General features: G+C 46.0%; 1 protein-coding gene across 1 annotated transcript in view; it reads left to right on the top strand.

The window, feature by feature from the left end:
- The first annotated feature begins 10017 nt into the window (after positions 1–10017).
- LOC101874790 (HIVEP zinc finger 3) overlaps positions 10018–25041 on the top strand; it is a 58970-nt gene continuing 43946 nt past the window's right edge. The window contains exons 1-2 of the mRNA XM_013127502.3: positions 10018–15132; positions 19193–19338. Coding sequence (XP_012982956.2) covers positions 10018–15132; positions 19193–19338 — 5261 coding nt within the window. The remainder of the gene's footprint in view (positions 15133–19192; positions 19339–25041) is intronic.

Genomic DNA, 25041 nt, shown 5'->3' on the forward strand with positions numbered 1-25041 from the left:
GGGTCCCTGTGTAAATATTTGCATTCATCTACAAGAACAATCTGTTAATAAGAGGCCAATCACCTGGAAATTAACCAAAACACATTCTGGTTCTCATTAAATGCTGCTTTGTTTCACTGGCATAAGGTATATTTTTGTATGAGCATACAAGGGAGTTTTGTAAAGCTGGTGATGACAAGGAAGCAAACACTGCCCAGACTTGATTCTTGTCTTCCTACAAAGCTGACAACATTCCCTCCAAACTCAGACATGGGTTTTTGTCTTTCTTTCCTCTAAAACAAATGTAGATCTTGATTTAAAATGAGTTCTGCCTTTTTTGTGACTTGCTTGGCCTCTACGGGTAGTATGAGAGCTCGACAATGGGACATCTCCCTGTGAACCCCCATGCTTTCGGTGCGAGGGTCTTCCAACAATGACATGTCTTCACACCCTTTGTAGCTGCTTGCACCGAGCTCTGCAGCTTGGACTCGGGGATGCTCAGATCTGTGTGTGTGTGCACAGACGTCTGCAGGATAGATATGATCCTTTTGAGGTGAGGTTTGGGGCACGTTGCTGGGGAGGAGGAACTGTATGAGCTGCACCATCTCTAGCAGCTGGTTCTGCTTCCATCTGCTCAGCTCAATGCAGTGTTGCAGCAGCTCCACGTTGTGTCAATGGAACTGCCTCTTGTACCAATTCCCCTGCCACATAAGGAAAAAACAGGAAAGTCTTTATTGAGGAAAGAGGATGGTATTGGGGCATGCAGGTGCTTGATTAGTGTGTATAATCTGTTCTTTTCCCCACCTTTTCAGTTAGGTGACAAAATAGAAATGACTTTTGGTATATGGTGCCAGTGAGTCAAGACTGCTTCTGTAAATAGGAGATTGACAGCCTGGTGTTAGGATCAGAAACTCTGGTTTTGCTTGTTGGAATAAAGGGACCATTTTCTTCTCTTTCTGTCTGTCTTTTCATTGAGGATAGGAAAAACCCCATTGTCTTTGGTGCTGAATCAGCAAGGGAGGTGTTCCTTTTGGAGATATTTTCACTGAGGTTCCATGTCACTTTCTATATCTCTTCTTTGTATTTGGCTAAATAAGATACAGACTGGCATAATACAGTGTTGTGTTCAGAAAGTAACACACTACTTCGGAAGATCTGATGTATTCTTGTTTTTCTCATCAGGGGCTGTGCTCAGATGCAGTAATTTCCCCACCTGCATCCTGCTTTTGCATCATCCTAACTCAGAGGATTAATGATGTATTTGTATTTCTTTAGTGTTTTCTATCCTTAGAGCACTTAGGAACTTGGTTAGCTCAGTGCATCCCTTCCAGTGCTAGAATACCATGGATGGTGAGCGCACACAGCAGCCTTGCACAGTACAGCAGGGCAGGCAGCAAAGAAAAACCTCCTGTCCAGCAGTGTGGGAACTTCAGGCTGTGGTTGCCCAGAAGGGTTTATGGGATCCTTAATGATCAGTCCTCAGATTTCAGTCACAAACTACCATCAACCTCCCAGCCTGGGGCAGTGGTGTAGCTGCTCCTCGTGGTTAGGGCAGCCTGGATTTCCCTGTGGACCAACGTCCTCCAGATCCTGATGTAGGCAGTGAGAGCTGGTGAGGGGATGACCTGAAGTGATGCAGTCTTGCAGCAGCAGGGATTTACCCACCTGGCAGGTCATGATGTGGGGCACTGGGAGCTGCTCTAAGGTTTCCCCTTAAAGAGCCTTCTCCAATCTGAACCAGACCAACTTTCTCAACCTGTTTCCAGAGCAGAGCTGCTCCAGCCCTTGCAGCATCTCTGTGGCCTCCTCCAGACTTGCTCCAACAGCCCCACATCCCTCCCTAGTTGAGCACTGTGTGTTGTTGTTCAATGTCTATATAGATATGAACAGAGGTGCAAATACATTCAGGAGTTCATTTTGCTAAGCCTGTATAAAGAGAGGGAGCCTTATTGTGGGTTTGGACTGTAATTCTGCATGGGGATAAATGAGATAATGCAGCTCTCAGCCACCAGAAAGCTCCACTGCCAGTGAGAGATGTTTGTGTGGAGATGTTTTCCATAGCATTTCTTTTTCTTGCTTCTGTATTCAATGCAAACTGGAAGCTTTTTGTGACATCAGCTTGAAAGACCACATTGTCATTTTAGTGAGTTTATACAATAATCTTGGAGTCTGTTTTACTTTTATTTGGCTTAAGTTTTATTGCATTTTGCTTAATTGCTGCTGCTTTATTGTTGACGAGACAAAAAGCAGTTTATGTAATAGCTCAAAGAGTAAAATTATCAAGGAGCAGAGATGACATTTGCATGTTAAAAGTTGCTTTTAATTGGTTTCATTGTCTTCAAATTGTTCGTTTGGTTTGGTTCAGTCCTACAAACCTGCTGTGCCCTGCAGGCAGCATCAGTGACCCAGCTACATCCTGCAAGTACACTCTGACAGCAGGCAGAAGGATGTGTTCTCCATGATGCAGGATGTTACACAGCATATACACATGTCCAAGGCAGCACCTTCCTGCCTGAATCCTCTATCAGTCCTTCATTCCTGGTCACTTCTGAAATCAACCACAAGTAGCCTGTCTTACATTTGTTAAATAACCAAAATTCCTTATTTTCCCTGTTGTGGAATGGCTTCAACCTCTGCAGTAACCAACTGCATCCTTATGAAGCAAAACCATACAGGAGTTATGTAGTCTGCTGTGGGGTCTAAATCATGGGTGGTAAAAGCTGTGTATGGAACACTGGAGAACACTCTGCAAGGACTGGAAATGAATTTCATTGTTACACAGTTATGACTTCCTTGCTGCTGCTGCCTCTTTTCTGTCATTCACTACTCTTTTGCATAGTGATTAACTGAGCATCTAATTTAATAGCTGCAGGCTTCCCTGCTGGGTAACCCTTACTGCATTAATTGTCCTCCTGAATTAAACAACAGAAGAGGTTCCAAACTGGTCCCTTTTGGACAGCACAGTTCAGATGTGTGAGTAGGAGCCAGGACCTGGCACTCGCTGTGTATCATTGCAGGCTGAAACGAAACACAGAAGGTGCTGAGACAAACTTGTTTCCATTTGGTAGCTGATTTGGGGTCCTTTTTTTCCCCCCACTGAGTGCTAAAATCACTGCTGGGCTACTGTGATACACATCAAAGGCAGATGAGGCATCCTGCCTGCAGCCTGGTTCTGGGTCTGGTGTGTATTTGCATAGGGTTTGATAAGATGTGTGCAGTGAGCCCAGACACCTACACATGCACAGCAACCTCATGGCCCATGCTCTGGTCTGCAGACCAACCTTGCTGCAAGGGGGCCATGGGTCTGGGTGGGATCCCCTCCTCATCCCAGCAGCTGCTATCAGGTCCTTTCAAACTGGAGCCTGCTATGAGGAGCCAGCACCGAGTGTGATGTCTTGAAGTTGTTATCTGTTACTTAACGTTTTGTCAGCCTGACTTCCATTGTGGTTCAGCTGTCTCTGTTCAACTTCCCGTCGTGCACTTCCTTCTGCTCCGTCCCAAGCCTTGGGTTCAGCAGACAGCGCGAGGAGTCAGTTCCTCAGGGCAGGAGGAGCAGGGTAGTGACCAGCTGCAGATGCAAACCAACTGCAGAGCAACTGGGACAACTTTTACACCAGTAAATAAAAGGAACCAGGATCAATTTTCTGCCCCTGAGGGCCAGTGACATGGAAGAACCTCTCTCCACATCAGTGCCTAGGCTTTGTGTCTGCTCTCTGCAGAAGGCTGAGCTTCATCTTGAAGCAAGATTCTGCTTCTCATACAGCAACCTGTGGCACTCCCTATATCTGCCTGGGTTTTGCATTATACCTCCACTCTCTATTGTCCACTTGGCTTTTGCACCACAAATGAAGATGTGAGCAGGCAGCGTGCAGCAACCATTGTGGACCATCGTCCAGACGTGGCTGTGTGCATCCATACAAGAGAGGCAAGGCAGTCTCTGAGGTGAGGTTCATCAATAAGTCAGGGGAGGGTCAAGGGGAAACCATTTTCAGCTGATGTCTACAAAGCTTGCTGCCCATGAGACCAGGGAGTGTGGTATTGACTAAAACCTCATTCCCCACTGATTCACCCTGCAATTATGAGATTGAGCACAAGTCATAAACTCCATCTGAACTGTGGTTGTCCCTTCCTCTCTTTTTTTTAGCTCTCCTGTGGTTTGAAACTATGTACAAACGTTTTGGAAGGTTTCTCAATACATGAGTTTAACCATAAGGCTCAGCAGGGGGAACATATTACTGGGGAAAGGCAATTACTGCTTTAGCTGTATGCAAGACATGTTACCTTGAACAGAATCACCATCTTGCCCATAGCTGGCTTCCCACTCTTGGTTTGGCAGGTCTGGAGTGTTCAGTTCAGATGGGTTTTGAAAGCATCATTATGCAGCAGTAGTTTCAAAACTAATGACTTTCTTACACCAGTGAGTATGTGAGAAGTGAAAGCAGCAGAGTTCTGCAGTCCTGAGGAGGAGATGTGGCAGTGATGCACAGAATCCATCTTCATAGCCACAAGCGTTGAATGGTTCTTGTGGGTCAGCTTGAACACTGCAAGAGAACTTGGGTTTCTTGAGTTTTGGTAGCAAGAAAACAGGATTAGTTTCATTAACAATGTAAAAAACACCCAACAAACCCTCTGGAATATGAGTGGTTATATTGGCATGTCCTTCCATGTCTGCAGCAGCCTGGCTTCAAATCCCTGCTGCTCTTAATGATGGAAATGGAGCAGCCGAGAGCTGGTCCAGGCAGAGAGAGTGAGGCTGTGTGCAAGAGCTGGGTCTGCCTTTAAACTGTTACCAAAGGATGCAGAGCTGGGTGTTGACCTTCCAGGTAGGAAGAAACTGCTGTCTTCTTCCATTGGGAAGGGAGCTCTCAGCTGTTCTTTGTTCATGGTCTGGAGATCCTCTGTGCTGGGGATGCTTCCTAAGCTGCACAGTGCTTGTTGCTTCGGTTTTGGTTTTCCTTCTAGCTTCAATAGTGATATTTCTGGGAATATTTAGCTCTGAAATATGCAGATTTTGCAATAATTACTCTGTTGCTACTCAAATGCTTTTCTGAGGAAACTCTTTAAAGTTATGAATTAGATTAACCCATTGCACATGCCTTGCTGGCAAAATGAGAGCTGCTTTTGTTTGCTTTCCTCGTGGTGAAGCTATGGGTGCCCTTTGGTGCTTGGAAAGGTGAGAAGGGAAGTTGCTAATACAACGTGGGGTATAAGGGAAAGTTACTAAGCCCAGCATGATGTCTTCCCATCTGTTTCTAGTTATATAGATCCCTGTTTATCTCTGTGAGTCTCTCCCTTCCCGTAGTATCCGAGAGTCTGACTGACATTAATGGATGACTCACAGCACATCTGTGAAATAAGGAAGTATCCCTAGTTTAGAAATGGGGACTAACTGATCCCACAGATGATCTGACTTGCCCAGTTTCACACAGGAAATGTGTAACCGATGTGGGAATTGAACCCAAGTCACTGGACTTTAGCACTGGATTTGCCTTCTTCCCCCTGCAGGTCCACAGCAACTCAGCAGATGTTACATGTGTGAAATGGGTTTAAGGATCAAACATGTGAGTTGTGTTGGTAAATGCAGGAATCTGTAGTTTTAAAACAAAAAGTTGATGTTTCTTTAAAAAAACCCACATTTTTATTATGCTTTTAATAATTTCTTTTTCTAACAATCGGTTGCCACTGAGAAAAAATAAAGCTCTGAGCCCTCAACTTAAGAGGGACGTGGAGCAAATTCACAGGGATGCTGTGAGGGATGGAGCAGCTCTGCTCTGGAGCCAGGCTGAGAGAGCTGGGCTGGGGCAGCCTGGACAAGAGAAGGCTCCTGAAGGGGAGACCTGAGAGCAGCTCCAGTGCCTAAAGGGGCTGCAGGAAAGCTGGAGAGGGGCTTGGGACAAGGGATGTAGGGACAGGCCAAGGGGAATGGCTTGAACCTGCCCGAGGGGAGACTGAGCTGAGCTCTTAGGCAGAAGCTGTTCCCTGTGAGGGTGCTGAGGCGCTGGCACAGGGTGCCCAGAGAAGCTGTGGCTGCCCCATCCCTGGCAGTGCTCAAGGCCAGGTTGGACACAGGGACTTGGAGCAGCTGCTCCAGTGGAAGGGGTCCCTGCCTGTGGCAGGGGTTAGGACTGAATGAGCTTTAAGGTCCTTTCCAACCCTAAATATTCTGTGACTCTATGAAGTGTGGAGGAACTGAGCGGTTTACTTGAAACTAAATGCAAAACTAAGGGCTAAATACGAGTTTTGGAGGATGGGCTGCAGCACCTGTGTGCTGATCTGAATACTCAATATCTGAGCTGATATGAAGTCCATGTGCGAGTGTGGAGCTGTTGCCTTGTGTGCTCTGCATCTGGCCGTGGCTGACATCAGGCTGTGGTTTCCCTTGCAGCCGTGGCCGGGAGGAGGAATACCCCATGGCAATGTGTTTACTGTGAGTGTGCACATCACCACTGGGCTAAATGTGCCAGAGGAGGTGCATGCAGTCACCAAGGGCTTCTCCAGCTGTTGGGACTGAGTTTGTGTACTGCTTTGGTTACCAAGCAATCCTCTCCATCAGGGCACCTGATGTAACTCCTGTGTGCTCACTGCTGAGATGGCATTTTAATGTATGCGCATTACAACTCCAACGGGCTGTTTCTTTTACAGACTGAACTAAATCGTGAGCAAACAAAAGGGAGACACCATCAAAATTACAGACTACCAAGTCCACTGTGAGTAATCTCTGTTTTCTTCACTAGTGCCTTACCCTGGATGCAGGCACTGCTCTTTGCAGGGGCCTCAGCCTGGCAACAGAACCTGCATTTCTGTTTGGTTTCATTTGCTTTTCTTTGATAAACCTTTGCCTGCCTGTAGTAGTGGTTTGTGTTACTGAGTTGAGTTACAAGAGGTAATGACAGGAGATCTACTGCTGCTGTCCACTGTTTGCATTGTAAATCCCTCTGAGTCATAAATCACTTTGAATGTCTAAGGTGGCATCTGCCCTGTTGTTCAGAGCTACAGTTGAGGGCTGGTTGCAAAGACCATGATCTCCAGGTAGCAGAATGCCCTTTAACTTCCACCCCATATTTTGGCCATCACGTTATCTGCCTTTACAATGCATGTGGTTGCAGGTGTTTTGGAAGAACTGAGGAACATAGTGAGTGTCTTTCCAGTGATGTTCCCACCAGGAGCTCCCATGTCAGGTGCAGCCTCCAGCACTTCTCTTCCCACTTAGGGGGGGTCTTAGTCCCAAATCCAGTGTTAAAGACCTTGTTTAGGTGGATGGCTGCGTAGAGGTGCTGATAGTCACAGAGGGACCAACCTCATGCTTGACACTGGTCAGCTCTTCCTCAAACTCTTTAGGTGGACTTAGTTGAGGTTTGGGACTGGGAGAGACTGTGTGCCTGAGCCTCTGTGCAGGAATTCATTTCATCTGTAATAAGGTAATTCAAAATACCAACACTTGTGACCCTAAAAAAGCATTTCCATTCATTTTATCTCAGGCTTTAGGGTCAAGTTTTTGTCCTGTTCAAATCAGAAGGAATTTGTCATTGATCTCTTTGTTACTGTCACTGTGAACAAAACAGGCGTTTCTGTTCATGTTCACTCAGTTGCATCTCAAGTAAACCCCTAAGGAATGATGTCTGAATAGAAATAATAGCTGGAATCCCCAGTTTCAGTGCCTGTACTTTGGATTTGGCCACAGACATGCAACGTTAGCAGCTGGAAACCGTGTACTGTATAATCCATGGGACTTTTTCCTTAAGGGTTTGTCTCTAGGCGTGAGGTAGTGTTTGGACTGAGCCAGTCTTAAGGGAATGGTTGGACTTGATGACCTTGAAGCTCCTTTCCAACCTAGCTGATTCTGTGATTGCTCTGTTGTGCCAAAGCCATGTGCTGCCGTGCTGTATGTTAGCTGCTGCTGTGCTGTTGTACAGGGAGCCCAGTGCAGAGTGCATGCAAAGTGAAAGTGATGAGCAAAACGAGTAGAGGCACAACACGACAGGGGGAAGAAGCTGCTCAGGTCATGAGGGGGAGGAGATGAAAGTAAAAGCAAAAGATGTGCCTTTTCTGAGAAACAAAAGGGAGAACTGGTAAAATGTAATGAATATTAAAAGGCTGAATCTGAGGATAGGTTTTGACTGAGATGAAAAGAATAGAAACTGGGAGGACAATAAGGAAGAAAAGAAAAAGAGTAGGTTTTCCCTCCAGCATCAGTCCCACTGCATTTCCAGGAGCCAGCTCTATGGAGCCTGACCCACACCTGGCATCCTTGTAGGCCCTGTTAAATTATACTCCATGTCTCTCTTTTCACATTGGATATGGAGAATCCACAGGGCTTAGGAATGAATAAGGAGTGGGTAATCCTTGGAGGACTTCGTGTTGAACGTAGCCAACCTCTTCTGCTGGCTCTTCACTGGTTCTCTTCAAGATGAAGTTGGGCCATTGTGCAGTTAAAATCTCAGCCCCTCATGCTTCCCTGCTATGTTTCAGCCACATCCATGCACCTTTCCACTACATGAGACAGATGAAAGCAGCATGCTTTGAGCCATTTCCCATCATTAAACCAATGCAATTCTGTCATTGCAAGGTACTGCACCCTAAGGCAGACAATAGCTTTGTAAAGAAGATAGTTCTTTTCTCATTGTAAATTACATGTATCAATTTTCCTTGCTTAAAAGCACCATCCTTATTTTCTTTAGGAGTATCCCACCCATTTTCTATTCCATCTCTTGGTGATGTTGTCTTATTTCAGTGGAATCAGAGTATTTCCTCCCCGAGCATCTCAGTAATAGCTGTATTTGGTGACAGGGGAGGTAGGTTTAATAGAGCCTCCCATTCAAATTCATTGTAAGAAGGGTTCTATAAAGACAGCCAGTTTCAACATCCCGCCTGTATGAAATACATTCTTTACAAGTTGGGTTTACCATTGTTTGGTGACAAAAGGCAGGAAATTAAAGAGGCAACATCTCAGTATAAGAGTGCGTGTGCTTTCTCTTTACCTGCTATTGTCGTAAATGACACTGAAGATTGTTGCAAGCTGAAGAGTGGGGTTTATGCAGGAAAGATTTGCATTTTATTTGTCGGTGAATGTATGTGCTGCATTGGGCAGTGCTTCGTATTTGGTCAGCTTTCCTTTGGTGTTTGTTTGGGAGGGAAATGGAATTACCAAACCTGTAAACCCATCAGTGTTTGCAGCAAATTAGAAGGAATTCGGGTTTGAAACCATTTTAATACCTATTTCAAAAGTGACTGTGTTTCAAGTTACTGTTGCAGAGCCAGGTTATGTGTGAGTTGAACCAAGTATGAGCCTCTGAGCTTTGACTGGGTACAATTTACGTTTAGCTTACCATTAAAATTAATGTCTCGTGAATGGCAGGCATTCAGTCAGTGACTGTGATTTACTTTTGTGCAAAGCATTTACTGTTACCTCTAGAGATGTAGCAGCATTTCATTGCTTCAAGACAAACGCTGAAGTCATTTCTTTTCTGTTTGTTTTCTTTTGGATGTAATTACAGAAATGTGGGAAATACTTTTCCAAGACTTTTGAAGTCAAAAGTGGACCAGAAGGAAGACACAGGGGGACACGCACCGCTCAGTGTTATTTTCCTTGCCCAGGACAAAAAAGATCATTGTGAGATGAGCACCAAAGTCTCAAGTTTTCAAAGGTTTGCTTAACAAACAAGAGACACATTGTGGGTTGCATCTTGACTTTGAAGGCTTGCCACTGTCAACTGAAATAAAATGGCAAGGTTTAAAGCCTTAACCAAGTTCACAAGGAAAATATTTGGACTAAAAGTTTTGGAAAGTTTTCTCTCTTTGAAGTAGTTTGTCATGTGTTACCAATGTGAACTTTATTGACCTTGAAACATTTTTTGTTTTGAATCAAATAGCAACTAGTGACACTTTAGTCAAATCTTAAATCAACAACCATCTCCCGGCGGCTCTGGCTTCGTAGCAAATGCAGGCAAAACAGGGAATCTACAGAAGAGACCTTTATTATTCGTAAATGAAGCCTGCCAAAACCTTCCCGAAATAGCATTCAGAGACCCTTTTAAGGTCATGGATCCTGAACAAAGCCAGAAGAGCACAAAAAAGGCTGAGGAAAGTCCAAGAAAGAGGCTTCCCAAAGGAGAGGCTTTCCAAGCCAGTATTTCATCCACAGCTACGTACCAGGGCAGCTCTGCTCCTTCACAAGGAGCCCCTCTCCGAGATATCATATCGCAGCAGCACTTTTCTGGTTCTTTGCCGGTTCCAAGAGAGGAGTCTCAGGAGAAGACTGGACATCAGAAGCAGCCTAAGCCTTCCTCTTTTGAGCATCCTCCCCATGTTTCGCAGCTTCAGCAGCACGCACTGTCACCAGCATTTATGTCTCCTGGGAAACCAGAGCATGTCCTTGAAGGTCCCACATGGCAGCTAGTTGATCCAGTAAGACCAGGTCCCTCTGGCTCCTTTTCATCACCCGGGCTTCACTCTCACCACGGCCAGCTCTTACCTTCCCATTCACCGATCATTCCCGGAGAGGACATGCCGTCTGTTCAAAAGGTCTATATCCCTCGCCCTTCACAGGTTTCCTTAAAACAAGCTGAGGAAGTGCACAAGAAGGAAAAGAAACCTCAGAAGCCAGGCAAATACATTTGCCAATACTGCAGCAGGCCTTGTGCGAAGCCAAGTGTGCTCCAAAAGCATATCAGGTCACACACGGGGGAGAGGCCATACCCTTGCGTTCCATGTGGCTTTTCTTTTAAGACTAAGAGCAATTTGTATAAACATAGGAAATCTCATGCTCATCGAATAAAAGCTGGGCTGGCCTCGGGGATCGGAGCAGAGATGTATCCATCAAGCTTGGAAATGGAAAGGATTGGTGGGGAGGACTTTGAAGAGCCAACAGAAGGAGAAAGCACAGATTCAGAGGAGGAAACGGGTGCGATGTCAGGCCATTCGGTAGAGCTCTCACCCAGGCAGAAGCACACACTCTTGTCCGGTAGTCTGCTGAGTGGAGGGAGCCAAGGCTCCAGCCATGACCGGTGTTCATTGTCTCATTCCAGTATGTCTCAGTCTCTTGAAGACAGCACCCAGTTTGCAGAGCCATCATCAGACCATCCTCTGAGCCATAAATCCGAAGATACCCATACCATAAAGCAGAAGCTTGCACTCCGCTTGAGCGAAAGGAAGAAGGTCATAGATGAACAAGCTTTCCTGAGCCCTGGGAGCAAAGGGAGTACTGAGTCAGGCTACTTCTCTAGATCAGAAAGTGCAGAGCAGCAGATCAGCCCACCAAATACTAATGCAAAATCTTATGCAGAAATCATTTTTGGGAAATGTGGTAGAATTGGGCAAAGGACTTCAGCGTTAGGTGCAAACACATCCCAGGGGTTTCCCCACCTGTCTAGTGAAGAGAAACCTAGTATGGTACCATTATCTGTGCCTAGAACACAGGTTATTGAACACATCACTAAGCTAATTACAATTAATGAAGCTGTTGTAGATACCAGTGAAATAGATAGTGTTAAGCCTAGAAGAAGCTCTTTATCTAGACGTAGCAGCATTGAATCTCCAAAGTCTGGTGTATATAGAGAACCGTTTCAGTTTGATATCAAGTCTGGTTCCAGTAGCCAGTTGGATGCAGCGAAAGTTTTGACATCCCACGGTGAAAAAGTTAAGCCTGAACAATCATTGTTGTCACTTCAGCAATCCCACAGTGCCACAGAGACAGTGCCTCTCCTAAGAAGCCACTCAATGCCTTCTGCTGCATGCACTATAAGCTCCCCACATACCTTTAGAGGTAGCTATTCATTTGATGATCACATCATGGAGCCTGAAGTCTTAAGCCGCAGTCAAGCGTTTTCTTCCCATCCCCGAATGCTAAAACGACAACCAGCTATTGAGCTACCTTTGGGGGTAGAATATGTCTCAGAGGAGGTTAGCTCTGCAAACAAAGAAACTGTTTCCAAACCTCCTGAGGAGCCTGAAACCAAGGAAAGCGATGTTACCAAAAAGTCTCGGAAGGGTCCGAAAGTTAAAGGGTTCATGTACGAGTGTAACGTATGTGGTGCTCGGTATAAGAAAAGGGACAATTATGAAGCCCATAAGAAATACTACTGTTCAGAACTGCAGCTCTCAAAGCCTCGTTCTTCCACTTCCCACACCTCTTCAGAGACTGAGAAAAGTGTTGCGGATCCTGACCCATGGCCCCAGATGATGCATTACAAGCTAGGGAGCAGTTTGGAGCTCACCCCGCTCCGAAAGAGGCGAAAGGAGAAGAGCCTCGGTGATGATGAAGAGCCTCCAGCCTTTGAGCTGTCTGAGACTCCCTCCTCCAGCACTGCACCAGGCACTCAGTTTGCAAACCCAGCATCATCTGACGTTGCGTTAAACCTAACCCGTGAATCCATTAAGTCACCAGCAGATCCAGGTAAATCCGCACCTTCTGATGTCAGTGCCAGCTTCCATTCCAGGAATACCAAACCGGCTTCAAGTGCAGAAGGCAAAGAGAGAAGAACAACCTCAAAGGAGATCTCTGTTATCCAGCACACGAGCTCCTTTGAGAAGTCTGACTCTATTGAGCAAGCAAGCAGCTTGGAAGAAGACAAACCCTTGCCACAGTACTCGTCTCAGCCGGCACCCCAGCACAGCCGACCGCCTCACTCCCTGCAGCCCAGGCTGGTACGCCAGCCCAACATCCAGGTCCCGGAGATTCTGGTCACAGAAGAGCCCGACAGACCAGAAACGGAGCCAGAGCCTCCACCCAAAGAGCCAGAGAAAACAGAGGAGTTCCAGTGGCCACAGAGGAGCCAGACCCTTTCTCAGCTCCCAGCAGAGAAGCTTCCACCAAAAAAGAAGAGGCTGCGGCTGGCAGAAATGGCTCAGTCCTCCGGAGAGTCCAGCTTTGAATCCGTCTCCCTCACCCGAAGCCCCAGTCAGGAAAGCAGCATATCCCACGGCTCCAGCCACTCTGTCTCATTTGATCGGGAAGAGCACGGCAAGTCAGAGTCAACGAGCCAGCCCTCCGAATCCCACCCAAAGCCTCCTGCTGTTGGCTCACATATGTTGATGGTACCAAGCCACCATCACCATTCCAGGGAAATGCGGAGATCTGCTTCTGAGCAGACGCCGAATGTGTCCCATCCTTCCCAGATGTCCGAGACCCGCAGTAAATCATTTGACTACGGGAGCTTGTCGTCCACTCCTGCCTCAACCCCTGGCCCCTCATCCTCCTCAGCTCCACAGGAGCGAAGGAAATGCTTTCTAGTCAGGCAAGCATCCCTCACTAGGCACCCAGAGCATGAGCCAGACTCGGCCCCAACAGGCCGGCCAGAGACAGAAGAGCCAATTCCTTCTACAAGCAAATCTCCTTCAACAAGCTTGCCCCAGCAGCCAACATCTTCATCCCCTTTGCCCTCTCACAGTACTTACCCAAGTGAAAAGAGTCAGCCAAAAGACAGCCCTCAGCCAGCGTACACCCAGCCATACACAGAAGCTCTGCAAGTGTTTCATCCCGTACCACAGCTGACACTGCATGAGAAGCAGTTCATGACCCCACAGGTTTCTATCTTCCCCTACCAGCACCTGCTGCCGCAGGCAGGGCAGTCTGCAGAGCTCTTTGCCGCACACACCATGTCTGACATCCTCTCTGCTCAGTTCACCATGCCTCAGATTCCTCCTTCCATATTTCAGACCCCACCACTGCCTCTCCCACAAACGCTCATCCACCCAGGCCCGCTTCATATCGCTCCTCCGCTGATGTCTCACCCAGCTGAGGTCCCATTCAGGCAGCATCCTTCATTCCTGCCAGTTCATTATCCCGTCTCCTCACCAATACCTTCAGCCTTTTTTCTGCCTCTTCAGTCTCAGTTTGCTCTCCAGTTGCCAGGTGAAGCTGGTGGACATTTACCGCAGATCAAATCCAGTTTGTTTTCAACAGTGGGAGCCTCCACTCTTTCCCCGTGCACAGAATATGACTCGGACAGTAGGTTGCATCCTCTGACCTGCACAACAAGTCCTTCGGTGACTGTGTCTGCATCTCAGCTCATTGTTCCTACGCGGTCAGACCCAGTGGTGTCACTTGTTGTCCCTGTTCGCATACAGACAAATATGCCATCCTATGGGAGTGCGATGTACACAACGCTGTCCCAGATTCTGGTCACCCAATCCCAGTGCAGTTCCTCTTCTATCGTACTCCCCAAATTTGATGATCACCAACCCAAGGGTACCCTGGTCTGTAGCGCTGATGTTCATGGACTAGGTTTTGATCTGGCACAGATGATCACAGAGGATCAAAGAAGCATTTTCCAGAGCCCATATCTGAGAGTGCCCTTACCCTTACCGGAACGGAAAGGGTATATGCCACTCACCTCCCCATCAGATAGTGTCCTTGGACTGGAAGCAGGCACATCAACAGTTGGTGGAAGCAAAAGAATGCTCTCTCCTGCTGGTAGCTTGGAGCTGACCATGGAAACACAACAGCAGAAGAGAGTGAAAGAGGAGGAAGCATCTGAAGCAGAAGAGAAGTTGGAGGTGGTAAAGCCACCCAGTACAATAGAGGAAGGGAAAAAGCAGGAGAAGTCTCATTTGCTTGCAGAAAGCCAAGGGAGGGTCGAGGTTGAAACACCACCTAGCTTGTCCTCAGAGCAGTCAGAGCCAAAGGAAATCCCAAGTACTTCACAGCAAGCTGTGTCCCATTCAGGTTCTCCAAGTTTTGAGGCACTGGAAGAGTATAAGCAGCCAGCTGGCAAGCAGTTCCTCAGCAAAGCACCTTTGCAACCCGTGAAGAAAGAAGACTCCAAAGAAGTGGTGGAGCAGTCTCCACCAAACCCTCCAAGCACTGCACCTCTGTCTGAGGTCACTCATAGTCCAATGAAGTCTCAAGAAGGTACAGATACGAAGAAGGTACTTCAGTTCCCCAGTCTCCACACAACCACTAATGTCAGTTGGTGCTATTTAAACTACATAAAGCCAAATCATATCCAACAAGCTGATCGAAGGTCTTCAGTGTATGCCAGCTGGTGTATTAGCCTGTATAATCCTAACCTTCCAGGTATATCCACTAAAGCAGCCCTGTCCCTCCTGAGGTCCAAGCAGAAGGTGAGCAAGGAAACCTACACCATGGCTACTGCTCCACGTCCAGAGGCAGGCAGGCTTGTCCCGTCCAGCTCCAGGAAGCCAAAAATGACCGAGGTAATGCAATCCTATATATTTCTCCTCATCCATTTGGATTCATGGGAAGAGGGGGACGAGGGACGGGGAATTGCTATTCTTAGTTTAATAGGAGTTTATTCACCCCTCTCTCAGTTTCGTAAGCACTTGTTCTCAATGAAACTTTTAGAATGAAGAAGCTAAAACCCACTGTTCTATATAAAATAAAAGGCAAGCCTGCTCCAAGGCAATGTGCCATATTTCTGTTCTCCAGTTTCTACTTGCCTTGTAATCAAACGAGCATGTAGGAATCACCACCGCACCATGAACTGCCACTGCTCAAGCACAAAGGATTAGACTTGATTTGCATTTGTCTTGATATTTCAAATAGCTTTACAACTTCTTTTTTTATTCCTTCTTTTTTTCCCCCCTAACTGCTGTTATAATTCCCTACATTTTGCATGTTACAAATGAAAAAGGATTACCTTGGGAAATGGGATTCTGTCTGGTTGTGCATCTGCTGATCTCACTGTAATGAACATGGAGAGGCATGCTTAAAAGTAGTTTAAAATATTAAAGGAAGATTTGCAAGTGTATTTAGGCCCCCAAAGAAGCGTAAAGGCATGCAGTGACATTTATAGAAGTGCCTCAGCAGTTTAGACATGGAGTCTAGTTAAAACACCCGTGTCATTTGGCCCATTTAAGTTGATGTCCTTAGCTGTCTACCTGCTTTTGTGGGTATCTAAGGATATTTTAGACCTGGTCTTTAGAGTTAAGGGGAGCAAGGCAAACAGCTTCACAGGGGCAGAGCTCACCAAAGGCATTGTCCATAAAGGCACGAAAGTCTTTACGACGCTTCTGGTAGCTGCCTAATGTTATCTATCTCATTTTGAGGCCAGACTTTTCCCCTCTTGGTTAATGCTGAACCATACGGATCCCTTTAATCCAGATCATATTCATGCAGATTAGCAAACAGAATTTCTCTAAAGATTTTGCAGTTTGATATTCATTTCAAGTCAATTTATATCGATGGATTATTCATTTTATTTCTGTATCATGAAGTGAATGCTAAATATTAAATTTATCATAATTGCTGCTGCAGCTGCTGCTTCTGAGTGCATCTTAAAATACACAGTAGAGTCACTTTGACTCAATAAATCCTTATTTCTATTCAGCATTTCCATCATTCTTCTACAGAAATACGACATATAGCATTTCTAGGGACACAGGGGCAACAACCACACTAGTGCTTGATATTATGCACTCTTCTTCAAAGGACTTTATTTGAATGGTGTCGTACCATCCTTGATTGCATTCTCTAATAGAAGTGCCTGTGTTCCTCTGAGCTTAGCTCTTTGACATGGTGCTAAAGTGCACACCAAGCGTGTGCTTCAGAGGTACAAGACCCTCATACCCTAAAGTTAAAGGTTAAGCTCTAGACAGGAATGGTTCAGCCCTTAGTCATCAAAATACATAGTTCACTGCATGCATTTGCTCGAAAGACTCAAAAGCCTTGTAGACTAAAGTCTATAAGCTGGCTGGTGGTGAAAGTTAAGGTCTTCATGGTACAATCTGCAACAGTTTGTCCTGCCAGATTCACCTAGGAAATGGTGTAAGCTAAATGGAAATATTAATACCTGCTGCTTAAAGGAGTGAGACTTCCAGAAATGACGTTAATTGCAATGGAGATAAATGGACCTCATGCCAAGCAGAGAAATAACTTCTGATTAGACGATCAGTGGGAGTGAAATCCTCAGTTTAGATTTTAAAGTACACATGACTGGCACAGGTAGCGAGGAGCGTTGCCGGTTACTCAGGAAGATGCAATTAACAGGAGCTGCATAGAAGTAGTCTGCATCCAAGGTTGAAAGTTCAACCTTCAGTTAACTCCTCTCTTAGCTATTTCCCTTAAGTATTTTCTTCTTTATGTAACTCTAAGTTGTCAGTTGACACAACAGAAAATGTAAACCAGCGCTAATATTTTGTATAATTATGCATGCAGCAAGCTACCAGCAAACAGTAGTACTGTGTATACTGTCTACGTACTTGGCTTGGTTTTTAAACTACCAGTGGGGTTTATTGAGCAGATCAATTCTGAAGTGACTGTAGGCTCCAGCGTGCATGTAGGGATGGATGATTGCACTGTATCGGGCTTGCACACTTTGTAAACTAAAGAAGATTGTAAAGGGGGATAGTAGTGACTGTATGATTTTGGCTCTCTGGTGCCTTTCATCTGTCTATGTTTTGTGCTTTCAAAAGTTGCAATAAATAAACCTCATGCTACATCTAGAAAGTCAATTGTTTTGTATTCCTCAGTAAATCAGGAGCTGAACTGGGAAGGTTTTCACTAGCATTGTTACCAGCATGTAGCTCATATCAGGAGGTGAAGTCACAACGGCCAAGGTCTAATCTTTGAAGGTGCTCAGTGTGTCACCTGCCCCCAGTTTCCTCCAAGCACAGACATCTCCATGCCCAGAGATACCAGCTTGAGGCTTTTTCTACTGTTAAAATGGTTCCTGGCACTGTTTTGTCCTGGGCTGATATTCTTTTCCCAAGCTATTCCTGGGCACTTTTAGGGAGGTAAGACAGGAACCATTCCCAGGAGGCATCTAGGAAGGGTATGTGGGTCTGATGGTGCGGATGTGGGCTAATCTGTGCAAGCCAGACTCAAGGACAACAGAGTAGTCCTGGGTGCCTTTAACGCTCTAAGGTGAGCTCCTGAAATTGCTGGGCAAATTTGACATATTTAACCTCAGTTTTGCAAAGCTATGCTTGAGTGAGTCCATCCCTCCTCCTCCTCCTGCTGAGAATGATGGTGTTAACAGCAGCATGCTGCTGGGGAGCCGGGGTTGTATCCCACTGAACTTTGCATGTCTCACTTTGAGCTAGTCACTCTTTGGCTTCCCCTATAACCATGGGAGACAGAGAGGCACCTCTTGGGTGATTCATTCCCCTCTTCAGATAAGTGTCTAAGGTGGGGTAGGTGAATCACCATTCAGAGCTGCCAGCCTTTCCAGCAACTGTAGAGGCAAGGGTGACCAGCTCTCCTTTAGACTTCTGCCTGTTCGTTGGCTACGATCAGACCAAAATCCCTCTAATAACCTTGGTCTCTCAAATGCCTTCAGTCTGTTTCCATAAATTATATATAAAAGGAGGATATGAGTAATTTAGTTGCACTTGCAAGGTATTCTAGCACTTGTATAAAGTGTAACCTGGGTGAAAAGCAATCTGCTTTCCTGTTTTGGAGCTTTGGATAACCCTGTTATTTGTACTTCAGTGTTGAAGGAGGGCAACATCCAGGTTTCATTCCAGGCATGGAAGAGCTCTCCTTTGCATCTTAACAGAGCTAGAGAAGCAGCTGTATATGTGTCCATGTACTGTAACAAATAACATTAAACATGACAGATGAGATGTGAGTGCATGACTTAAAACTGGGTCTAAACAAGGGGTAGCAATTTAAACAGTGGAAAAGCAAATTTTACCCTGGGAGCATCTGGGGAGGTTGAGGATTATTTTCTCCCTTTGGTTTTGTGGCTTTCTCTGTACTGCGCCCTTGGCAACAGGGATTCAGGGAAAGGAAATCACCCGAGAGCTTTGACTGTCAAGCGATTTATATCACATTTAGATGGCTGAAGTCCAGAATTGTGTGAATGTGTGTATATGTGGGGGAAACCCAAAGATTGAGGTTAAATATATGAGTTCTGCAGATGCCTTCTCTCTAGACCTTAGTAGATGTAGGTATTAGAGAGAGGATTATCCAAGGACAGAGCAGTGGATTTGGGAACAGAGACCCATGGCTCTACCACACACTCAGAGTGACCCAGCCAAGACACTTCTCTTTACGCCTCAGTTTTCCACTTGGCAAGAGCTGGATAATATTGAACCACCATATACCAGGGGTGATTTAAGAACCTGTAAGCAATCCCAGTACATATAACCAGCAGGGCTCAAAATCCAGAAGCAGACACCCTGTATGTTAAGAGGGTGTCCTAATTGCTGCACTTAGCTGTCAGGAGCAGCATGTGCGGTAGGTTTGGTCTGTGTCTGTCTTCGAGTGATGTTGTATGTAATCATTGATTGTTTTGCTCTTTTGGGGAGATAGGTTCATTTGCCTTCGCTCCTTTCTAATGAAGGTCGAAAAGATATAACTAGAGCTGAGAAGGAAGAGGATAAAAGAGGCAAATCAGAAGAAGAGGCTCTTGTAACCAAAAGAGGAGAGCCAGTCCGGATCAAGATCTTTGAAGGAGGGTAAGTGTCTCCTTTCATTCCTCTTCTTGTGTCACAGTTGGATAGGAGTTACTGATAACAGTGATGGCGAGTCAGTGAAGGTACCATGTGGAGGTGAGCACAAGTGGTGGATTTCAGCTTACTTCCCGCAGCCACTGTAAAAACCTGACCCTTGAGACCTGGAGACACTTGAGGCTGCATCCGTTTCCTGTTATCTTTGAGTTGTCTTTAACTTAGCAAGCAGCTCAATGTCTTTGAGTGGGTGGTTGGGCAAGGATGCCTGAGGAGCACCAATACATCTTCTAGTTGTCTCTGATGTGACAGAGGTGTCCTCCAAATCTTCTCAGTCTTTCCAGAACCTTCTGAAAATGATGTTCCCAATGGTTGTTACTGGCATAAGGCAGATCTGGGGAGGTCTTTTCTGATACCTGGGGTTTGGCTGGGGGAGAAAAGAAGGATTATATTCATGTGGTTTTTAATCCCACCCAACCAAAGTAGCTCAAACCAGAATAGATGCAAGCTTTAAATTTGATGTATATCTGCATTCTCTGCTCCGAGTACTCCTCAGTAATTCAGCATGGTTCTAATACTGCTGTTCATCTTCTCAGAAACTGAAACCCAGCTCATAAGTAGTGTGTCTATGGGATACAATTAAAGTTCATCCTTCCTGTGTGTTGCAGAAGGGGGCAAAGAGCTGAAAGAAATCCCTGCCAGGATTCCTCAGTTCTGCTCTTGCCATTGGGTGGTCTCGGGTTTTGTGTGTTGGGAAAAGGCTTTAATTAGTCAGTGGTTGTGGTTTGTTGTAGTTACTGGTTGATGTTTGCTTTAATTGCCAAGTATTTCATTAGGAGATGATCAAACTAGCTCACCAAAAGAGTAAAATAGTGCTCTGGGAAAGGAAACCTGCTTGTTTGTTCAGAGCTCAGCTCTCACCCAGACACAGGCACTGTGTGCCCAGCTCAGCTTTAAATGCTTGTCAGCACTGAGTTGTGAATGCAAAGAACCAAAGTAGTGGCAACCTTTAATGATTATGGGCTGAAGTGATTTGGGGAGGGAGCCAGGGATGGCAGAGAAGCAAGAGCATGAGAAGAAGGTCTGATGTATTGCCATCACCCTTCTGTAGCAAATAGGACCTATGGGACTAACCGAGAACTGGGTTTTATTGCCTTAAAGCCCATGAGAAGCCTCTGTTCCCCGTGACTGGGTTGCCCTGGGACTGCTGCCATTGCAGGGGACTCTTGGCCCCTGAATGTAATTAAAGAGGCTCAGCATTAACATGAATGCTGATCACCCTGCCCCTTGCAGAGCAAGGTTTTTGGGTAGAGCTCTCAGTACTAACTGCTCCCCAGCTGTCCCCAGTGAGACAAGCCATGTCTCCACATCCTTGTGAGCCTGTCTGCATCCCTCAGCCCGGCACAACGGATGCGGAGTCACATTTGCTAAATGATGGAGACAAAATAAAGCAACTTTCCCAACACGTTCTGTGTAAGCATCAGGGAACACATTAGTCATCCTGAACGTATGCTTGTGTTTTATTTTAAAGCTCCTGTAGCACCGACTTAAGGCCACCATCCTTCTGGATGTGAGACAGAATATAGTAGCTGTTTAATGCCAAGCACAGGCACTAATGTAACACACCAGGTTGCAGAAACACATTTTATAGCTGCATTACATGGCACGTGCACTGCTAAGAGGTGAGGCAGGACAGGCACATCCCTGGAGATGCTCAGTGCGTACCTGGTGGTCCATGCCTAGTTCCCACAAGGATGCTGATGTGGGATTGTTCAGCCTCAGCAGCTTTGTGGCTGCCAGGATGTATTCTTGCAGTGAAGGAACATTCTTGCAGATGAATCCACAGGGTGCCTGGTACTTTGTGCAAGATGGTAAACGGATCTGACCCCTCTCCTGGCCGTCTCTTGGAAAGGGCTCTCAAAAAGCACATCCATTCTCAAGCCATGATTTCATTGGGGTTTTTTTCCCCTCATAAAAATGTCCTCTTTGTCTCATTTTTTCCCCTTATTTATTGGATTCACATAATCTGCTGCTGGCTCTACCCGTCCTTCCAGTGGGATTCAGTCGGTTTCAAATCTTTCGGAGCCATCCCATGCTTTGTTGCCTCAACCAAGGAGGGAGATTATAAAGTAATTCAAGTGTTTCCACTAAAGGTGAATTTGCTGGAGGCCTTTAGCTCCTTCTTCCCCTTAGTTTTTCTTTTGAGCTCTTTCTCACTGCCATTTTCAACATTGCTTTTCCCTCTGCGCAGTGTTCTTGCTTCCTCAGTCCCATAGCTGCCTTGCCCCCACTGCTACATTGCTTAGAGCTCTTAGAGAGCACATCTAAAGATCACTCCATATGTCATTTCAGTAGTGACTTTTTACCTGCAGTCCTGAAGTTCCATAAGATTGGATATGCCTCCATGGCAACCAGCATTCACCCCCTGCCCCATGAGCATCCCATGCACTTGATTGGGAGTCATTCCCCACACAAGCCTGGATGCTGCACAGTCTCATTAGGTTGTGTTTGGGAGAGCCATGCCATTAAGCAGCCAGGTCAACGTTTGTACTGCTGAAGGAGCTAATAATGACATCCACTGGTCTTGTCCTGAGGGATGTTGTGGTGGTTTTGAGCAGTGAAAATGATCTTTGAAGGTCAGGCTGGCCAGCAGTGCTTCAGGAGGAGTGCTGTGGTTCCTTTATGGCCCTGTGTCACCTTCATCAATCTACTCTGGTACCTCGGAGACACCAAGTCCATTCTGAAATCTTACATCATGAAACTGTAGATTGGTATTGACCTGATTTAAGAGTGAGGTCTGTGATGGTATCGTGGTCTTGTCAGGGAAATGTTGACTGTTTACTGTGCATTAGCATTACCATGATGAAATCTGATAGTGGAGGAGTAGCTACAGTCAATATGTGTTCTTCTGTTTCACAGCCAAACTCGCTGTGCTCTTATGGGGCCCATCAGTTGTCTTATTGCACTAGTTGATGCAGCTAGTAGGGAAAGCAGTACCAAGATACAGAAGGTTGAAGACCACTAACCTTAACTGACATCCCCAAACCAGTGCCATGTAAAATGGAAACTACATCAAAAAGAAAGCTGTCTTTTGGAAAACTGTTGCATTTTCTTCCCTTTTAGGGAAAAAACACTTATGGCTGCAAGACCTAAGTATCCTTACGGTCAAACCTTAAAAAACACTTCCCTTTCACACCATCTCGTGTGTATAAATCCACACACAAGCAAGAAGAACCCGTGTGATGTAATGTAATGGGTCAGAACTTTGACTTTGAGATGCTCATAGTGCTGTTGAGACCCAGCCTGCTACAGCAAGAACAATGAGCCACTGGAGTGACCCCCCAGGGAAGTGATGGGCTCCCCAGCACTGAACACTGTTAAGATGCGGTTGGACAGGGTGCTGGGGCATCTAGGCTAGGTCATGCTTTGCAAAGAATAGTTAGACCATATGATCCTTTAGGTCCCTTTAGCTGGATATTCTATGGTTCTATGATATTACAGTACAAATAACTGGGGGGTTGTATGAAGTTTGACCATTGCATTCCTTAGAGAGCCCCAGCTGTGTTGCATTGCCCTTTGCCTTCATGCTGTGGGGCTGCTTATGGCAGGAAGGAAGAGGATGGAGCTGTACATCTGCCTCACTTAGCCTGTCTAGTGAGAGACTTTCCCCTGGGTTGAAGGAAAACGGAGAAGCCTTGGGACTGTTTAATCAGACTGGGACGTGACTGCTAATGACTGGATGCATAAGGAAAAGGAACCTTTGGGGGGCCCATTAGCTGTACACAAACCTCCCTTCCTCCAGCTCTCCTCCCAGTCCTTGCTGCTGTGGACTCACTGGGATCTGTGGTCAGCTTCTTTGGGGTGATCTCACTCCATTCCTATGACCGGCCACAGAAACTGCAGCTCCCACCACCCGCTGACACGCACCTCATGGAAAATCCCTGGCACGGCAATGGGAGAGTTTTATTACCCTGGAGAAAGCCTCTCTGTTAAACAAGCAGTTTCTCAGCGTGTAACTCCAAACCCCTGCATCAGACCCGGTTCGTTCAGGGGATTTCCTTTCCTGCTTAGCTGAGTTCTAAGAATTCACCATGTTTATTTTGAAAGGAGTCATTTCTCCCCAAGACACTCACTTGAGCATGAGCATTAGCAGGAAAGGAAGTAGCATTAAATAGTAATATTTGATTCCGCACTGGATAGAAGGAAAGAATTCCTGTCGTTTGCATTTCTGAGTGAAAGGGGTTTTCCTAACTCTGCTTTGCACTGAAGGGAGGAATTGGTGCTAAAACTTTTCCACTGGGGTTAGTGGTGCCAGACTGACCACTCAGCATTAATCTGAGCATCCAGTGGGGTCTGGTTGGACTTCCCCTGTGTTGAGAAGTGCTGAGCAGGCATTGCTGTGCTCCCTGTGGCTGCACAACCCTTCTGAGAAGCTGGTTCTGCCTGTGCCAAGCTGCTGCCTGAAATGTGGTTTTCAAGTCTCAAGCATCAGCTTGTGTGCAGGTGTTTATCCTGCTTCTGTAAAGGACCTTTAGAGAAAGCATGTTTCTTATCTGTGGAGTTTGTTGGTTTGGGTAGGGTTTTACAGCAAATGGAGAGGAGAGATTTGATGCCACTGGCTTGGAGGCTACAGATCTGAGAACAATTAACCAGCTCGTGCTGGGGATGCTGAGGAAAAGGAAGGGGTTTTTTAATGCTCATATGAAATAAGGCATGTGTCAGATGCAGGCAGCAAGCCAAGAATCCCCACCAGAGTAGCCAGTCTGCATTCCCCTCTGAGAGGTCACCTTTCTGCTGGTCCATACGCATGGGGTTTGGGTATAGCCCGAAGGGTGGTGATGCTCACCGGTACTGGGGCTGCATCCAGGCACTGTGCTCCATGGGGGGGAAGGATGAGCCTCATTTCTCATGCCCATTAGAAGAACATAAGGTCTCTTTTGAGCACCATACGTTTACACTCTTTTTTTTATCCTAGCACAAGCAAAGCACATTTTCTGCTTAAAAAGCCAACAATCCAAAGGAGACAAGACACAGGATGGCAATTTGAGCAAGGGATGGATTGGTGAGTTTTACCAAGGCTGACAAGAAGAGAAATTGTTTGAGGAGACAGGTTTTCAGCTGCATGAAAGATCCACTCAGGAATAGCAGCAGAGGAAAATAACAACTAGAGGAAAGATAGTCTCAAAATGAAAGGAATATGTGCTTTTTGCTTTGAAAATCATTGCGTTGTTACATGCTTAAAAGCTAAGATTAAAAACAGGTTCAATTTGATTTTAAGCACATGCTTTTTTCTCCCCATGTCTTCATGGAAATTTGGATTATTATTTTTCCTTTTACATTGGGTGTAATTAAAACCCATCCTTTTCCCTGGTAACTCAGGGAGTAGCACACTGAAAAATCACTTCTTTGCAGTGGCCTTTTCAGGGAATCTTTTGGATTGGGAGCAGCAATGTAGATGACAGGACCCAGCACACAGAAGAGGAGGAAAGGGAGATGGTTTAAGCAGATTCAGTGCAAAGAGCAGCACAGCAAAGGTGTAACTTGCTTGAGTCCAACCTTGGTAACCTCAGCCTATGTGCCTGCTTCAAGCTGTGTTAGATAAGAGCCGTGTGTCTGGGAGAGCTGACAGACAGATTCCCTTTCAGAGGGAAGTGTGGGCTGGCTCTGTAACAGTGCCAGTTCCCGAACCTGCCACTCAGCAGATGGAGCTGC

This window comes from Melopsittacus undulatus, chromosome 14 (genome assembly GCF_012275295.1).
Source record: "Melopsittacus undulatus isolate bMelUnd1 chromosome 14, bMelUnd1.mat.Z, whole genome shotgun sequence".
Classification (NCBI taxonomy): Eukaryota; Metazoa; Chordata; class Aves; order Psittaciformes; family Psittaculidae; genus Melopsittacus; species Melopsittacus undulatus.